Source organism: Medicago truncatula, chromosome 1 (genome assembly GCF_003473485.1).
Source record: "Medicago truncatula cultivar Jemalong A17 chromosome 1, MtrunA17r5.0-ANR, whole genome shotgun sequence".
Taxonomy (NCBI): domain Eukaryota; kingdom Viridiplantae; phylum Streptophyta; class Magnoliopsida; order Fabales; family Fabaceae; genus Medicago; species Medicago truncatula.
The window spans coordinates 32816877-32836400 of record NC_053042.1 but is presented as its reverse complement, the minus strand read 5'-3'; the positions used below and the strand labels follow the sequence as shown (position 1 = coordinate 32836400).

Sequence of the window (19524 nt, the reverse complement as noted above, 5' to 3'; positions counted from 1 at the left end):
ATTGAGCTTAAAATTTTATTAATATGTTGATTTGTCTCATAGAATCTGAGTTTATGTTTTGGTTGGACAAACAATCATTGATCAAGTTTATTCATCTTTGATCGAAAGCTAAAATACAAGCATCCTCTTCTCATTGGAATCAAAGGGCTAACACAACAAACTATTTCATACTTCTCCCTCCTAAATTAATTAAGTCATCTGTTCATTTCACACATATTAAGAAAAATGTATAAATGAAGGAGAGAGAGAAAAATGATTTTAAGTACTCTTGTTAAGTATTAGTGCATTCTCCACTATCTTAAAGTAGAATATATTGAATTGATAGTGATGAAAGTAGTATTTATTAGAGTTATAAAGGAAAAAAAATAATTAATACCGTATTAAAAAGTGAAATGACTCAATTATTTTGGAACGAAGAGAGTATATTTTTATTTTACTTTTTTTCACTCATTAATTTCATTTATCCTATCTCTAGAGATAAGAAGAGACTGAATCGAGTTCGACTTTGCAATGTTCAAGTTTTGCATGGTAAAAAAGTTGTCTCTCAAGTGCTTGGTTTTAGGTTTAAACTTAAATTCTGTAAAAACTTACATATTTCGTATTAGCCTACTTAAATATCAATTTCTCTTCAACTTACAAAAAAAAATTCTTAATTCTTTAGATCATGTTTGCTTATGTGGTGAATACAACAACCTTTACGTGCGTAGAGTAATGATAATTGTACAACTATTTGTTAACAACTTTTGTGATAATCTTCTTTTTCTCTCTTCTTATTGGTCACAAAAATAGTAGAGAGAGAAAAAGGAAGAGAGAGTAAGAAGATAACGTGGATATGAGAGAGAAGATTGTTCAAAAATTGTCACAGAATGATCGTACAAATATTATCTCTCTTTCTCTAAAGCTACAAAACATAGCTTATTCATTTATACGTCAAATATATTTGCGAGAATTGTTAGCCTTTTCCAACTAAACAATTAATTTGACACTAAAATGTGTCAAAACAATATTAAATTAATCTCAGTATACAAAATTTACATTTTCAACCGATCACAATTTTTCTTTTTGGTTACAAAGATAAAAGAGAAATTTCAGTCCTGCAATATTTTAAGAATAAATATTATGATGGTCCGTCTCTGAGAGAGAGACACGTGGGGACACACCATAAATCAACTCCTGAAACTACAAAAAGAGGTTCGAAAAGTTGATGAGCATGCGACGTGGATTTCATATACAGAAAAATGATGAAGAAGGAATAAGAAGCATATTAATTAATTCAGTTACAGCATTTCATTTTGATTTTGATCCTTCTCCGAATCTCACTCTCTTCCAATTCATATTCGCGCCAACTCTACCGAACGAAAATGGCGGAATCCACTTTCAATTTCCTCCACAATTTCGAATCATACAGGTATATACATACACTTCACCGTAATTCCATTTCCACGCGTCTCAAAACCCTAACATTTCGCTATTTCTTCAATCTACTTTTGAATGTTTCTTCACTGTTCTAACAAAATACAATTTATCCACTCATTAATCACTTTTCATTCCGTTCATCCATCGTAAACTTATAATCCGATTTCTCAATTTTGATTTGTTAAGAATTTTTTTAGGATTCGATTTGGATGTTACGCTTTCATGCATGAAATGTGGTTGTAGCGTTTGCGTTTTTTGAGTTTACTTTTCAGAGTGAAAAGCAATGGGCTGTAGAATTGCTACTGTTCTTGAACTATGTTGTTGTCCTTGTTAAGTAAGCGTACGTTGGAGGTTGATTCCAGGTAATGTATATGCTGAATGTCATGCACATGTGTGTCATCGATTTTGTAGTTTTGTTGCGGGGATTTGTTTGAATTTCTTAATTGTGTAGCCAGAAATTAAAGGTTATGTGTTGTGTTTTATGTTTATATTTCGTGTATCGGAAATTATGAGACCGTGGTTGTTGTTTTTCTTCATCAGAGCAATAATCAATCACATTTGCATGTATGTGTACAGGGATTCTTATGGATTTACATTAAGGCCTCAATTCGCACAAAGATATAGAGAGTATTCCTTAATCTACAAGGTAACTATCCATTGTGCTTCAGTATGGGTTTATCTTACTGCTGAGTGCTGATCTACTTTGATATTTCAATCCTATATTGCCAAATTCAAATATATTTCCCTGAATAATCAAGGAAAAAACAATTGAATTGTTATATTTTAGCTTTTTGGTACAACAAGCTAAATGGTCGAATTTCATGAGAACTTGTTTTTACTTAGTAAAAGAAATACAATGTAACCTAAATTGATGTATTTATCATATCAGGAAGAGGAAGATGAAAGATCAGATAAATGGAGAAGTTTCATTGAACAGGTAGACAAATCCTCTCAAACAAGTTCTTCTGAGAACGAACATAAAGAAACATTGAAAGCTGAAAGTAGCGAGGTAAAAGAAGAGGGATCTCCTCATAGGGTAAGTAACGGGGATGATTCAAGTAGCAAGGTTTCTTCCGAAAGTCCAAAGGTAGAAGAGACAAATGCAGACATAATTAGTGAAGCAAATGATTCAAGTAAGAGGAATTCTACTGAAGTTAATGAGATAGTAGAAGAGACAATTCCAAATAGAGTTAACAAAGAAGGTGACTCAAGTAGAAGTACTTCTTCTGAAGAAACCGAGATAAAAGAAGTTACTAATCCTGGGAGGGCCACTGAAGGGGATGATTCAAGTAACAGAAAATCTTTTTCTGATTGTTCTACAGCAAATAATTCTGCAAAGGAACTACACCATTCGGAAGAAAGAAAGACCCGTAAGGTTCAACGCTGGTCTAAAATTAGACCATCTCTTAGTGCCATTGAAGAAATATTGAGCTCTCGTGTCAAGAAAGGAAAGAATCTGAAAGTTGAGAAGATAAACGGTAGTCGTGACCACCTTCCATCTATAGAAGAATCAGAACCTGTAGAAGGGGCTCCTAAGGAAGATATTCAGAGAGAGGTCTGCACTAATGAGACACTAGATGGTGGTAACAGCCCAAGGGAAGAAAATGATTTAACGAATCAAATCTTGCCAGAACTTTTTTCTCCGTGGAAGGAACTGGAGTTTCTTGTTCAGGGAGGAGTCCCAAAGGATCTTAGAGGAGAGGTAGATTTATGCTTTCTATTTCACTCAAGTTCCCACTTTTGTTGGGGAAAAAGTACAGTAGCCTTCCCTACACTATACAATATTGCTGTTACAGGTATGGCAAGCCTTTGTAGGTGTGAACACACGACGGGTGGAGAGTTATTATGATGATCTGTTAGCTCAAGAAACTAACAGTTGTGAAGGCCAGGAGCAAGATGTTCTATCTGCTGCAGAAGGGAAATGCAGAAAGCAGATTGAGAAGGTCATTAGCTGCATGCGCCTTGGAATTTATTTTGATTTGTAGGTGCTGCATCTTTTGCTTTATATTGCAAATTGACTCTCTCCTTAGACTAAATAGGATTTTCCATTCTCAGGACATACCGCGAACTTTCCCAGGTCACCCTGCTTTGGACGAAAACGGCAGAAATTCCTTGAGGCGTTTACTACTAGCATATGCTCGACATAACCCCTCTGTTGGGTACTGTCAGGTAACGATAGTTGTAAATAAAATCTTGGTAAATACTGATTCAGCTATTATTTCCGAATGTTTAAACTTTTCGAATTCACTCATAAAATTTCCATCCCTCCAAACAAGTATTTTCCTTGCAAGGAATAAAGAAATTGAAATATATTGTGCCATTGGGAAATTTATCTATAATGTCCAGAAACTTATGGTCATTTTCCCCTATTATGAAAAATTAGTTAGTGCTCATGTATTGTAAAACCTCTCTCTCTCTGGCTCTTTAAAAATATTTTTGTTCGTTTCTATGTTTTCAACTTGCTGTTTTTATTTACAGCATTATTGAGAATCATTTGCATAGAGCTAAATCCAGAGTCTAATTTTCTTATACATCTAGCCACTTGTTATCTAATTTGCAAACTATGTCATATAACTGATCATGGATGTTTCCTTTCAAGAACTACAAAATGTGTTTATAAATGTTAGTATACTGTAAAACTGGTAACTTCTTTTGGGATTCATGATTTGAAACTCAAGATTTACTATTTCCAGTTTAAATTTTCTTTTCTAAAGGACTTATGTTCTCGAAAATGAAAAGCACAATCGGAAAAAAACTGATAATATAAGAAGCCAAATTATTTTTCTGAGCTATGGATAGGATTACAAAATAAAAGGTTTAGAATAGCTTTTGAGGTGTCTTTTCATTTGTTGAGGACATCTGTTAATCTCTTCACTGGTGGTATTCTTCATCATTGCTGTTGTTGGTGTCATCGTCATCATATTGTTTGTCATTAAATTTTGTTACTAAATACATGCAGGCAATGAATTTCTTTGCTGGTTTATTGTTGCTTCTTATGCCAGAAGAAAATGCCTTTTGGTAGGTTTACGAAACTTGCCTTATATTTCCCCTTTGTCAGTCCCCTATACAACATAGATAATAGTTGTGCCAATGAATAAACTTCCATCAATTGTCTTTTGGCAACTAATTATACGGGAAACTCAATATTTTAAATATGTGTCTATTTATGACTGCATATTGGTTGGTTTAACACACAACATATTAGAACTGTATCAAAAGAAGTAACGGAATATAATTTTTCATAATTTGAATCCTTAACCCCTAGATTTTTAATTTGAATCCTTAAGCCATAGATTTTTACCAACATGATACACAAACAGAGGTCAAGGATGTTGAAAATATAAAAATGTTATTGAGTATCCAGGTGTTCAAAAGACCTGGTAACTCTCCTAACTAGTGTTTCCCAAAATACAAGATAACCAAGAATTTCTATTTTCCAGATTTATGTAACTACCTCCCCCTTATTGACTGCAAACTAACTAACTAATTCTAATAAGTAGTAACCAGCAGTTACCTATGCTGCTCTGCTACAATTATTACTTCCTTTAAAGCTCTATTTTCCTACTGCCCTGCTTATTTCTTCTGTAACACAAACCTTCTTTATTGGAAGTTTACTATCAATACTTGGTTTAATTTGTCTTATGTTTATAGGATCTGATTTGTTGTACTGGTATAACTCAGGACATTCGTTAGAATTATTGATGATTATTTTGAAGGCTACTATACGGAAGAAATGATAGAATCCCAGGTGCGAATCTAACTTATGTCTTTAATAAAATGGAAAGAAAACATTATTTATCCTGATTCCTGAGTCAGATTTGATAATCATAGTATTGAGGGACACTACTTTCTTTGCCATTCACAGACTCACCGAAGCTTTTAACTTGTCAGGTGGACCAGCTCGTTTTTGAGGAATTGATGCGTGAAAGATTTCCTAAACTTGGTTCGTATTTATCATCTTTGCTCTTTAGTATTCTTCTTATTATTGTCTCAATTAATCAGCTTGGGTAGCTTTTTTTATTCTATGAATGTTTTTGGTGCAGTTAATCATCTAGATTACTTGGGAGTGCAGGTGGCATGGATATCTGCGCCGTGGTTTCTATCAATCTTTATGAACATGATTCCATGGGAAAGTGGTAAAATATTTTTTGGAGTGATTTTTTAATATTACAGCATTGATTTCGAACTTGGCATATACTTAAATGTTACCTTTTGATGTGTTTCTGCATCTTAGTTATTCGAGTTTGGGATGTTCTGCTATTTGAAGGGAACCGTGTTATGCTATTTCGAACAGCGCTGGCTCTAATGGAATTATATGGTATTGACCTGTGTTTTTCTATTTTTGAGTCTGATCTGTGCTGACTAGTTTGTACATGTAGTAAACTAAACTAAGTTATTGTTTACATAGTTAAATAATATATCTTTTATTCTAGGTCCTGCATTAGTTACTACAACAGATGCAGGTGATGCAATTACTCTATTGCAATCACTTGCTGGCTCAACATTTGATAGCAGCCAGCTTGTCCTTACTGCTTGTATGGGTTACCTAGCTGTGACTGAGGCAAGATTGCAGGAACTGAGGAAAAAACACCGACCGTCTGTTTTAGATATTATAGAAGAAAGGTCAAAGAAAGGACGAGTTTTTAAAGATTCCAAAGGGCTTGCATCTAAGTTGTATAGTTTCAAGCATGACCCAGGGTCACTGGTAGAAGAAAAAAAACCTAATGACAATGGTGATATGGTAGCTGATAAGAATGTGCAGTTGGACTTGGAGTCACATTCATCTAACATAGATGAATTGCTCAATAGCCTCAATATTGATGCCAAAGTGGACTCCCTACCAGATGCCCATGAACAGGTTGCTTCTCCTCAACTTTCAGCTTGCTTCTCCCTTGCAAAAATAGAGGCTATCCTTGTGAATTAGATTTAAACTTTTCTACCATTAAACTCTAATTTGATGTATAAATCCACCTTATTATGCTAAAACGCCTTCAAGACGTGTCTGTTTTGTCATGTTCTATCTAGAGTCAGGTAACCTGATAGTGGTAAAAGGTTTGCACTGTTTACAATTTGAAATTCAACATTCTGTATTGTCAAGCGTGAGGGTCTCTACCTATCTGTGATACTGAGATATAGCATTTGACTCAGGTGCACTTAAAAGATTTAAAAGGAACTAAAATAGGATGATATTAGGTTGCAATGCTGGATCTTCAGTGGGTTTTTATTTGTTGATTTTATACTTCTGAGTTATTGTCCTTTAATACAGAATTACATCTTATCCTTCAGAAAATCGTACTTAAAAAATGCTTGCTCCATATGGAGATAATTATTTTCTAAGCAGCATTTCTATAGTTTTTCTTTGATTCACTCTAACATATAATAAAATCAGTATTTATAGATATGTTATCTGTCTACTTAACAAATATGGGTTGATTGCTGCTTGTTACCGCTTTGTTTTGTATAAATTGAGAATTTATAGAAGATCATTGTGCACACTATTTGGTCAACTAAATACATACTTGAGTGATATAAATGTTTGCAATTTGGCTTGCTATTTTCAAATTTAGGGATAATTTTTTTTGAGTTTTTTCAATAAAGAAAATGGAGGATCACTATGTCACGGACAAAACATGTTTAATGAAATCAAAATTTGAAATTTCCATATTCTTACTAGAGAAGTATGCAATTGTATGCAAATGTAACTTATTGTCTATGTGTTTAACTTTATTTTTGGGGTCGTGTGGGTTGACTATTGTTAAATTGTTATATATTATATTGCATATGCATAGTTTGTAGTGTAGGTTGGCTGTGTGACTCAAATCTTCTTGATGGAATCACAGCTTCATTTGTCAAATTATATACTCTCAATGGCCAAAATTTAAAATCATGTATTATTATTTTCGTGACAATTCATAATATAATTTTTTTTTTCTGGGTTTAATTATGGTTTACAGTCATCTGAAAGTATTTATCGTATAAATAGCTGCTTTATTATAACCCAATATTGTCCAACTCTTCATAAGTTTCAATGATTTACAACTTCATTTGTCAAATTATATATATTCTTAACGGCCTATATTTGAAATCGTGTATTATACTATCATGACAATTCATCATTTCAAAATCTAATTTCCTAGTTTAATTATGGTTTAAATAACTATTTATCCTATAGACGGTTGTTTTATTATAACCCATTATCGTGCAGCTTTTGGTTTCAATGATTAACAGCTTTTTTGCAGGTGGTTTGGTTGAAGGTTGAGCTATGCAGATTGCTGGAGGAGAAAAGATCTGCCATACTCAGGTTATTATTATTGGTGGTCATATTCTAATTCTCAATCTCTTAAGACAGCTGGATTTGTTTTTCAGCCTGCTACATATAAAGTTGCCAGAATGTTTCCAAAACTGAGTTTGGAAATAGTTTTCAACCAACAATATATGCATCTTTATAGAATGTCATTTACTTCCGTATCGTTGACCCATTTTCAAATATTCTTTATTTTGTTTACTCACTTTATATTCCATTAAGGTCTTCTTGCTTGTAATTTCAAGTGTCATAAATCCTTAGAGTGCATTGCATTTAGCACTTTTGATTTCATATATGTATCTTTCCCCTTTTCATTACCCATGTTACTGTATTAATATGAAAGGTGAGATATATCAATATCTTATCCATTTCCATGTGTGTTTCATATCTTGAACAGAGCCGAGGAACTAGAAACAGCTCTAATGGAAAAGGTGAAGGAAGATAATCGTCTGCAGTTGAGTGCAAGGGTATGTGCAACATTTGAAAATTGTATCTTGCTGTTTTAATTATCTATTTGTTGGTATTTGTGTTTCTTAGAATATGGACTAGGCCTGACTCAATTCCAAAAGCTAGCTCAAGAGGTGAGGATTGTTCAAAGCTTATAAGGAACTATTTTAGCCATGTTTCTTGTCGAAGTAGGATCTCAACATGCCCCTTTGATACCCAAGATGGAAAAAATTTAGTGTGGACAAATGCGGGTGGCCCAATAACAACACCTCTTCACGTCTAGAGCTAGATATGTTAGATAGAATAGAGAGTGGACAAATACGGCTGGCCTGATAAAAAAAAATCTAGGATATACTCTGATAAAATATTAGAACTTGAGCTAGGAAGAACTCAATTACAGAAGCTAAACCGTTTAGATTGTCAGAGCCTTTTGAGGACTATATTTTGGCCATATCTCTGGTTTATGTGGATCTCAATAGTGTTTATTAAAATTTCTGAAAATGGAAATCATTTTCGCCTTGCTCTTATTTTCTTATAAATATACTTCATGGTGCCAAAAGTGGATCAATGGAAGTTAGTCTGATTAGTGAAGGTTGAAGAAGACTAGAAAACCTGAGGAGAAACCATAAAAACAACAACGGATTTATTTAAAACTGGTTTCTGATGATCCCAATGGTATTGCTTGGTCCATATAGCTAACTCCATCCAAGGGTACTAAACTTGGTTGTTGTTGATATATTTCTAGCTTTTGATATATTATGTCAATTTGCATTTATTTTTTTTGGTTAAGGTATGTATCTTAGAGAGACCATTATATTAAACTCATTCCTAAACAGGAAGGCAGAATTCTTTTGAACGTGTTTTGAGTGAGTTTGTACCTGAAAAAATGTTTAATTTATACACATATGAATTACAAGAATAATAAATGTCAATGCAATCTACATAGTGAGTAGGCTCTACTCCCTATGATACATCGTTATAAATAATCTTCATTAGATATCATGTAATCATTCAATCCGTAGAGAGGACTTTTTACTGAACCCCGTATGAAAACTACTAGGAAAGCTAGTTCAGCATCCAAGTACAAAAATGTTTATGATTTCTTTCTTCTTCTCCACAAACTTCTTATATGGTAACTTGACTTTCAAGGTCTACAAAAATGTGTGATCATGCAGATTGAGCAGTTGGAGCAGGAGGTAGCTGTGTTACAACAAGCCCTTACCGATAAGAAGGAACAAGAAGCTGCCATGCTGCAGGTTCTATGTGCACCTGTTTTCTCCAGTGTCTATTTCTGTAAGCTTATTTGCAGAAGGAAATAAGTAAATAGAAATTGAGAAAATTATCTATATAATTTGTATGAAGTTTTTTTGAACTCTTCTACATGGTCAGGTCCTAATCCGGCTAGAGCAGGACCAAAAAGTTACTGAAGATGCCCGCAGAAGAGCAGAGCAAGACCTTGCAGCTCAGAAATTGGAAGTTCACATGCTCCAGGTAACCTCTCCCCTTAATGATCATGGTGATTCTGGCCATTTGTTATATAGTATATATAGAGTAAAATTCTGATATGAAAACATGCTTAGAATATTGAATCATTGTTTTTCCTAAAAGACGAGATATGGAGACAAGTAAGCGCATAGTTTTTTCCTAAAAAGAAGTCAAACAGAGTATATGGAGGGAAAGTTTAGACAAACAAATTCCTACGAAGAGGTGAAAAATGGAGAACGTATAATACCGCTAGTCTCGCACATTATGTGTTTTGGGTTTATCATATAAAGTGATGTGGAGATAGAGGCCGATGTCAACCATTGTACCCTGGTGGGGAGGACCGTGGATGAAATGGAGGAATGTTGAGTGTAATATGCGACAGTAAGATCCTCAATGTTGTACGGAATTGAATCCAGAACGTTGAAAAAGAGTGTAGTAAACTTGGGGTTACAAAGAAGAGAATGTTTCAAAAGATGAAAGACATTTCACTAGTTAGAGGTAGAAGGAGCCATACTACCAAGAGAGAATTAGATTTAAACGGTCTACTATTGGACCTTATTTATAGCAAGACATGACGATGTCCATCATTGGACTTGGCAGGACATTCTAATGTTGTTGGATCCATTTAGTTAACTCTTATATCGGAAAAAGGATTTGGTGGTGGTGATGGTTGTTTCTAAAATATATTAAGACATACAACAAATTATGAAACTCAAATTCATAGAGGCACGATATATTTATCATTTGTTTTCTAATGCTCAATATACTGGTTTGAGTATTTTTCTACATGTGTCACGGGCAACTTTGCAAGCACTATCTTGTTGATACTTTTGCCTGATAGGGTTTATGGAAGCACGTGTAGTTAATTAATATAACTTTTACTCGAAATGTGATAATCTAATATATTTACGGGTACCTTTTCTCTTGATAATTTTCATGGAAAAGATCATATTATTTTCTTTTTGGCTGTATTTTGTTCATTATGGGCTGTGGATGAAGGTCGTCTTCTACTTTTTGGTCTTCCAAATTATGAAATTCAAATTTCCCCTATATCTTTGCTTTGATCCAAATACCCGTAGCATATCCATGACGTTGAAGAGATTTCTCTAATTTCTGGTATCAGAGAGAAAGTAGCCACACTGTGTTAACTATTAAGAATCTTACTAGGCATGCTTATATCTATTTCCAGTATAATAAATATGCAGGAAAAGTATGAGAAGGCCATGGTATCAATTGCTGAGATGCAGAAGCGAGTTAAAATGGCAGAAAGTATGTTGGAGGCTACCCTTCAGTATGAATCTGGTCAATCTAAAGCACTATCTTCTCCAAGGTACAAATGTTTTAGATGTCACATTTTTGTAGATTCTATATTCAACTTTCTTCTTCTAGTCTAAATTGCTTGTTATTACATTTCTAGTTCAAATTGTTTGTAATTACTTGCTATGATTCTCCTTTGCAAGTTCTTGAACTTGATATCTGAAGAGCATTGTTATTTTGTATGGGTATGATAAAATTAAACATTGATTCATAATTATGTAAACTTGCTTCAGAAGTTCAATGTCACAGACTCTGGCTTTTATATTAGGTGAAATTTTAGATTTTTTTGCCGTTCTCATTGATAAATATCAAAACTAATCAAACAAAAATGGTTCTCCTAGTTTAAACTTGATGTAAACAGCATCCTCTGTGAACTACCCATATTGCATTTGATGTACTTAGTAAACTATGAACAATGGAATTTTTTAACAAATAGTATTAAATGGTCGATTTCATCGATGAAACTGAATAGCAACGAAGCAGCCAAGGCTTCAGTGAAAGGTTTGAAAATCTCTTGGTAAATATATCATCATCCATGATGATGCTCCTCTAGTGCTGAACTGAAAATAACTTTCAAAAACAGCAAACTATTGGAAAGAATATTGTTATTTTGATCTCCAATTTTAGAAAGTGTGCGTGGTAATACTCATTCACTTATTTCTCTTTAATAATTTTCTCTTTACCATCTGATTCCTTCGGCTGACATTATCTAGTTTCCATGGATTTGCGGGTAAGGGATGCTAATACAAAAAGTGTGTTGCATATGATGTGAGACGACTTTGTCAGAGAGTACATTCTTTTCAATCATTTGAGGTATTTTTGTAGGGCTGGTCGTGTTGAAAATCCTCCACGCAAGGGTCTTCTAAGTTTTGGACTTGGTTGGCGTGATAGATACAGGGTAAGATCTTCTATGTATGTTTAAAGTATGTCTTATTAACTAATATTCAATTAGATGCTTACAGTTTTGTGTTGATAAATCAAATTCAGAAGAGTTCTTCATTGGACGTTACACCAGTTCAATTGGCAATTATTGGCATTAAAATTCAATTCATTGCACATTTTTTGAACCCATAGCTTCATGTTTTGAGGGAAAAAAAAGTTGTCTATTTTTTTTGGAATTTAGTTGTTGGAGGTATTCCCTCAAATTTATAGCATGTCCATGAAGAATTCCCCCAGCACATTATTTTCAACATACTTCTTATAATTGATCTATTTTTAAAAAACTGAACATATTTTTACGAAATAGATCAATTTACAAAGCAAATATATTAACTTCAAAGATAGACCAATATAAAGAATTGGGTGAAGAGTATCGCTCTATGTCCATTTGGAAGGGCTTTGCCGCTTTATCAGCAGCTAGAAGTTTACTTTACTGTTTATAAAGATCGTCTCTTCACATCCTATGAAACAGGGAAAACCTAACACCGAGGAATCTAGCGAGAGTCCGCGTGACAATGCCACTCCAAGAAAAGAATCCAATAAGGAAGAACAGGATAAATAGAGCATGCAGGGAAGTGGCGCACGAACCCACAACTCAGTTCTTTCCTGCCAACTGTTAAGTTGTTGCTTATTCCTGATTATCACTTCTCCATTTTCATTGTTAATTCCCCTCCTTTCTTCATAGTCCATTGTATTCTGCTAAACTAAAATCCGATGTAAGGAATTGTTTGATGTATTGATAGATCATTTAGGTGTAGAATACCATTGTTCCAATAAATGTACATGCTAAATATAGTAGAAAAAATAGATGAAATTATGTACTAACTGAAAGAGACGAAATTTTGTACTAACTGAAAGAAGAAAAAAACTGATCTTGGTTAACAAGGACTATTCTTTATCCATATTCAGATGTTCTTGTCATGTCTCCTTGTAAGAGTTTGTGCTTCCTAGGTTCGATACAATCAGTAAGCGTTGAAATGTAAGAAAAGCTAAAATGCATTTGTTTTGATGGAAATAACGGCACTGTTATGCTAGCAAAAGAAAACGAGAGATTAGATTCAACATTAAAAAAATTCAAATGTTCAATTCTACCTGGCAGTAGCTCGTATCAGGTGATGGTGAAAGGTTCTGAGTCACTTGTCAAACTCGTGTGCTAAATCGCAAAAAATGTATGTATGATCATGTTTTTAGATATCAAATTTGATTGAACTTACTTATAAAATTGAAATTTGATAAACTCTCGAGTTTAAAAAGCTAAACTCATGTGAACTTTTATGATTTTAGACCGATTTCAGCTAATACGATAATCAAACAAATAATTTAATAAATATCTATGATTTAAAGGTCTCAAAAATGTAAATAGTTGGACTCAAACAAAGTCTTTCTGGTTAAAACAAATGGACTACACCATTGTTACAACGCAAACTTCATAATATAATGATTATATCTCTGTATATTTTAGCCCTCATAAAATCATGCAAAGCTCCACCACTGGATGTCTGGCTATGGTAGTTGATATGCTATGCAGGGCCAATGTCGGGTGGTGGAGCAACAATGGTGAAAGGCGTGCAGTGGTGGTCGGTGGAGAGTTCTTAACGAGAGTGATAATGAAGGGTGTCTTGTGATGGTAGTGAAGGGTGCGACGATAAAAAAAATTGTTCCTACAACTGTTCCCTCCCAACTCTCCTCCCAAATACTATTTTAGTCCTATGTAAATGAATGTGGTTCCCTCCCATCTCTCCTCCCACATACTATTTTAGTCCTATGTAAATGAATTCGGTAAAAATCGTGTTTGCTAAATATTTCCATATGATCAAGTATGATCACACTAGAGAACCTTGGCGCAACAGTAAAGTTGTTGTCATGTGACTGAAAAGTCACCTGTTCAAATCCGGATAAGGTTGCGTACAATACATCAAATGGTAAAACCCCTTCCTAGACCCTGCATATGCGAGAGCTTTAGTGCACCAGGCTGCCCAAGAATGATAGCATTGATGTGACAATTTTATGGTAAGATTAATATGATAACAAATATTCGATAAAATAGTTTCATCTTTGTCTTTTAAGATAAAAACATTCAGAAAACTGATCTGTCATACTTAAATACTTGGAAAGACCAAACTGAAAGTTTACTTAAAAAGTTATTACTACTAGTCTACTACCCTAGCCGTGCTAAAATGAAATGAGGGCAAGCAATTTGAAGCTTGTTACTACTCTTCACTATCATAACAGCGCCAATGCAATAATTCTCTCGATCAAGAATCATGCTATAAAAAATGTGTTTCATTTCATGAGCAATTACAAGTTACATCGCCAATGCAATAATTCTCTATCATAACAGTGCCAATGCAATAATTCTCTCGATCAAGAATCATGCTATAAAAAATGTGTTTCATTTCATGAGCAATTACAAGTTACATCGAAAATCGGTAAACAGCCAGATTAACTTCCAAATAATATGAAAGCAAGTCATAACACAGCATGCTATCTTGTGTGATTGAAAAAGCTATATTTCCATAGAGCTTCATAACTACATAGCAACCAGGACAAAGAACCATTGCCTAGATGCATGGAACACTTGGTAGAAATTTATGGAAGAGTGAGGAAATACTATCTTCTGCCCAAATGAAAATAGGATCAATTATGCGTACCATAAGAAACAAAATTTCACAAGATATTTAAACTATGCTATGAACTGAGACAGTAACACCATAATAACACATATAGTATTAACATCTATATAGCCTATATATCTTGGAGTGTATTGTAAGATATGTGAAAATTGCACCAGACTATCAAACTCCCCTCCTGGTTCGAGGAGGAGTACCAGGACCGAGGCGAGAGCTTTGAACCGTCTGTGTATTGGGCTCATATCTCTGTGAAGCAAGGTAACTCAGAGCTGTCACCACATCAGCTATAACTGGACGCATATTTGCCTGTTCCTGAACACACATTGCTGCAACGGCAAGGGCTTGGTATATCCCTCTTGAAGGATATTGACCTTGGAGCATTGGATCAGCCATTTGTGTGAATTTTCTTCGATCTTTAAACAGGGGTCTAGCCTGCAAATAAAAGGTAAAAATTTAAATATTAAAAATAGGATTTGATGGTTTGGATTGTCACAAGGGACATGAGGATTTCTCATGGGAGATAATCCTTTCCCCATAATTGGACATGCAAAACTTTGACACTAGCTTCATTGCAAGAACATCGCAATAAAAGGAATTACTTTTATGAGATAATTTTATTGATAAGTGGAAAAGAATGAGGAGGTTCGTAAAGCCTCCAAAAATATCTCAAAAAGATGTACATCTTTAATTGTGTACCAGTTTTGTTACTTTTATATTTAAGAGGAAACCAAAAATTATAAAATATTTTAATGAAAATGATTTCTTAGCGCATTTGCCAGCTTAATTAATTATTGAAGTAAAATTTGCAAGCTATTTTAACTCATATGCAAATACTTAAACTCCCCTTATTTAATCCACACTGACACTATTTGAATTTTTTCTGTTATCATTAGGTCTCTTGCTTTGCATTTTGGCTTTTTGTTTCCTGTTTGTTTCCGAGGGTTTTGGTTTGGTCCCCCCTCTTGTACAGTTTTCCTTTTTTTAATAAAATTTTTTAGCAAGGTGGTAGAGGATGGGGGTGTCCTTGGGGTGCCAACCTAGTTGAGTTGTCTAGCTAATCCCCTGATGCCTTCCTTCGCTTTTGATTCATCAAACAAAAAATTGCAATGAAAAGAAATAGCAGCACAAGTGTCTTACCCATGCAACAAGATTCTGCTCTGCCGCACATTTTGAATTGTCGATAGCTTTCCTTCCCGTAATTATTTCCAGAAGAACTACACCAAAACTATAAACATCTGATTTCAGAGTCAGTTGACCTGTCATTGCATACTCTGGAGCACAATATCCATAGGTTCCCATAACCCTTGTTGATACATGAGTGTTTTCGCCCACAGGACCAACTTTAGCCAAACCAAAATCAGATAGCTTAGGATGATACCCTTCACCAAGCAAAATGTTAGAGCACTTTAAATCTCGGTATATGACCGGAGGGTTAGCTTTGTCATGTAGATATTCCAACCCTTTTGCTGCCCCGGCAGCTATTTTCATTCTTGTGCTCCAGTCAAGTCGTTTCTTGCCAGGAGAAATATCTGCAAATCCAACGTATATTGCCAATAATAAAAGAAGGTATTATGAAAAAAAATTGAGAAGGGAAAAGATATAGTCAATGCAAATTTGAAATTTTTTTTTTGAAGAAGCTAATTTGAAATATTAATATACCATGTAAGTGGTCTTCCAAGGATCCTAATGGCATATATTCATAAACTAGAAGCCTTTGATCACCATCAGCACAGTAACCAATCAGGTTGACAAGGTTAGGGTGGTGAAGAAGACTTAACATCAACACTTCAACAAGGAATTCTCTATTCCCTTGTAGCCCATTTCGGTCAAGTTGCTTGATTGCAACAGTCTGCATTCGACATTAGAAAAGATGAAGTCTTTTGTGAACTCAAAAAGTTCAATTATAAAGCTTAGAACTAACCAATATTGACAAGGAAGAAATGATGAATAATATAGAAAAATGAAGTATTACTTCATTTCCTTGTAATTTTCTTCTATTCTTCATTAATAATAAATAATCATAGAGAAACATATTCACCTGATTACTAGATTCTAAATGCCCTTTGTATACTCTGCCAAAGCCTCCCTCACCCAGAAGACAGTCTGCTCTAAAATTTCTAGTAGCGGTTGCTAACTCACGGAAAGGGAATGTTTGTGCGGCAATGTGTTCAGAGTCTCCATTTTTGGAGGAATTTCTGGAATTCATAGATGAATTCTTCTTCAATTTCCCTGCACTCAATTCCACAGAAAATGATTTAAATGGGACAAAAGCATAAATCATAGTAGGTCTAGATTTCACATCTAAAACCAGTCCATGTTACTTCGGAAATTACTATGTGGCATGCCGTAGTTCAAATTCACAAAAGAAATCACAAACTGATTTTTCCTCATATAATGCGTTGTTTCAAAATTGTCATCGGTAGTACAATTTAAACCTTAATATGTAATACACTTCGTAAATGAGGAAACCAATAAGTGGAAAAAAGAACAACACAAATAAAAGGTATTACGGAAACTGATGGGGTAATTTTAAGTAAATTTATTGTCATAACAGTCTCATATTGTCAGTTTTTAGTTTTGGAATTCATTGGAAATTATTTTGTTACTAGGATAGATTTGTTTTCTTACACTACTAGGATAGATCACTAGTTACCATAAATTGAGCCTTATTTTAGGAAAGGAAATAATTGATTAATTTGTCATAAAATATTCCCCTCAAGTTATTATCAGAGCTCTTAGCATCTGCCACCGTAGACTGCCTTCATGGCAGCAGACAGCCATCGGACAGCAGCCTTCATTTACGCTGCATTTCACTCTATTTCTGCACCTTCGCGGTCATTGGATATTACTCCAACCATGTATGGCATTGCCTTCTTTCCAACTGGCTATCTTACTGGACAGACCACCATCTGGCCTGGTCTACAAGCTAATCGTAAGACATCCCATATGCAGTGTGTGGCAGTGCATCTGTCCAACCATTGAACTTGTCTCTTTGTTTTACAAAAACCCATCTAACCATATATTGTGTCTCGAGTCTCAACCCATTCGACTGAGTTCCTCCCACCACTACACCTGACATAGAAATAGAGACCCAATACTTATTTACTGATTTTTCTAAAAAAAGCGATAACCCTGTAACAAAAAGCTATTGCCATGGCAGGACCCATACAAGGGTTGGACCCATTGTTGGCCTAACATATAAGCAGTCTAACATCATCAGAAGTCATGTTAGTTGAAAAAGGACATGGACTTACGAATCGAAAATCAAGAGACATTTGTCCAATGTCTTAGAAGAACATACCCGAGAGTCCTAATCTCTATTATTATTCGCTGCAAGTGGGGAGTTGCAATAGTTTGATGTTGAAAACCATTCCTAGATTTCGAGAACTTTTATACGGATATTCTGCTCAAATATCATTTCCCCCTTGGAGGGAATAAGGTGTGAAACTACAGAAAAGCATATTACAGATTGAAACAGTGTCATTGAAGATTCACAGAAGCCATGATGTCCTTGGTATACAATAGTAAATGTGATCATATATTCATAGCTCATTTCTAAAGCACTCACAATATGGTAATGTCGTCACTCTACTTGTATATGTTGATAACATATTATGTTTGGCGATTCCTTGAGGCTGAGATACAACTAAGAAGGAAAAGTCATTGGATGATATCACAGTCTAATATGAAATTCCTAGAAGCAACTTTGTGACAAAAAATCAGCAATACTCAAAATCAGGTTCGGTATGATAAGACAAAACACACTAAGATACAAAGATACTTCATTAAGAAGAAAACAGGCAATGGATTAATTAACATAATACATGTTCCTTTAGGTACTTACAAGCACGCTAGGTATGATCGATATTTATTTACCAGCTTGAGGAGGAGTGTCATAAACATGTTTTACTAAGATAGATTATAGTCATCGTAAAATGAGTCGTATTCTAGGTAAGAGCTTAATACTAGTAATTATTTAGTCTAGCATATAAATTGTACTTGTTAAATACATCCTTGCATCAATTAATTCCTCAAAAATGACATTCCATTTTCACTAAAGTTTTATTAACTTAGGCTATCTATTATATGTTGTGACTTAGAGATTTACCTGAATCAATGCTAGTAACACACCCAATGTATGGATAAAACAAAACTAAACTGAAAGGCACAAAATCTACAAATTGAAAAAACTACCAAGCTTTTGAAATCCAACACATAAGATAAGCATAAAATATCTCTCAAGATTATCCTATAATCAAATATAAATTAGATTATAAAACTTGAAATCTTTACCTATACAAAATGCCAGCAATCTCTATCTAGGAAGGAAGTTCACTAATCAAAACACAATTTTATTTTTTTTTAAATCAAAAAATCTCACAGCATTTTTTACTCCTAATACAAAAAGATACCCCAAATTAGATCATGTTATCAAACTCCAAAAATCTTCATCATTAAGGACCAACTAAATTATATAGAAATCACAATTATCACAAAGAGGGGTTTCACAATCACAAACCAAAAATCACTTTTTTTTCCATTCAACACAACAAAATCAACAACATCAGAACCTACCTTTGATCGGAGCATCACGCATATCCTGCACTTCCTCCAATTTCTTCTTCTTTATCTTTTTCTTCTTAGTATTAGAACCTCCAGAACATGGAATCCAACCCATTTGGATTTTCTCTTGTTTTTGAAACAATTAACCAAATGGGTCGTTGAAGATTGAAAAAAAATAACAGATCACTTAAATTTCAGACAAAAAGGAATCGTTTTTATTTTTCTTCTCTCACTTGATGATGTTATTTTCAAATCGTGTGACTGTGTCACTTTGAATTGGTCTAAGGTTGTTTATTTATTTATTGTTAATAGTAAGAATTTGATTTGATTTTTATTTAAGGAAAAAATTTAGTGATTGGTTTGTTTTTTGTCGGAAAAACGCCACAACATCATTTGGTTTGATGTAGTTGAAAATCACTGGAT

At 34.1% G+C, this 19524-nt stretch overlaps 2 protein-coding genes across 8 annotated transcripts; one reads left to right on the top strand and one right to left on the bottom strand.

Moving 5' to 3' along the window:
* Positions 1–1065: 1065 nt before the first annotated feature.
* LOC25484063 (ecotropic viral integration site 5 protein homolog) lies at positions 1066–12812 on the top strand. Of its 5 annotated transcripts, none has more exons than XM_024778823.2 (18): positions 1091–1408; positions 1993–2062; positions 2306–3118; positions 3213–3359; positions 3472–3585; positions 4376–4434; positions 5098–5164; positions 5308–5359; positions 5460–5552; positions 5651–5734; positions 5850–6274; positions 7656–7717; positions 8118–8187; positions 9343–9423; positions 9557–9658; positions 10858–10982; positions 11795–11867; positions 12381–12812. In XM_024778823.2, exons 1-18 carry the CDS (start codon positions 1362–1364, stop codon positions 12468–12470), a joined length of 2574 nt encoding a protein of 857 aa, XP_024634591.1. In that variant the 5' UTR covers positions 1091–1361; the 3' UTR covers positions 12471–12812. The 5 variants fall into 5 exon arrangements, 2 of the variants coding, with proteins under 2 accessions (XP_024634591.1, XP_024634602.1); XM_024778834.2 differs by lacking the exon at positions 1091–1408 and adding an exon at positions 1631–1778; XR_003010275.2 differs by lacking the exon at positions 12381–12812 and having other exon boundaries at positions 1066–1408; positions 10842–10982; positions 11795–11819.
* Positions 12813–14173: 1361 nt separating this feature from the next.
* Positions 14174–19524, bottom strand: LOC25484062 (probable serine/threonine-protein kinase PBL7). 3 transcript variants are annotated; one of them, XM_024778809.1, is made up of 6 exons: positions 19114–19524; positions 18107–18184; positions 16577–16767; positions 16198–16387; positions 15676–16067; positions 14174–14970 (listed from the first exon to the last, which is right to left on the bottom strand). In XM_024778809.1, exons 1-6 carry the CDS (start codon positions 19214–19216, stop codon positions 14704–14706), a joined length of 1221 nt encoding a protein of 406 aa, XP_024634577.1. In that variant the 5' UTR covers positions 19217–19524; the 3' UTR covers positions 14174–14703. The 3 variants fall into 3 exon arrangements, with proteins under 3 accessions (XP_024634577.1, XP_024634586.1, XP_013468267.1); XM_024778818.1 differs by having other exon boundaries at positions 18107–18173; XM_013612813.2 differs by lacking the exon at positions 18107–18184.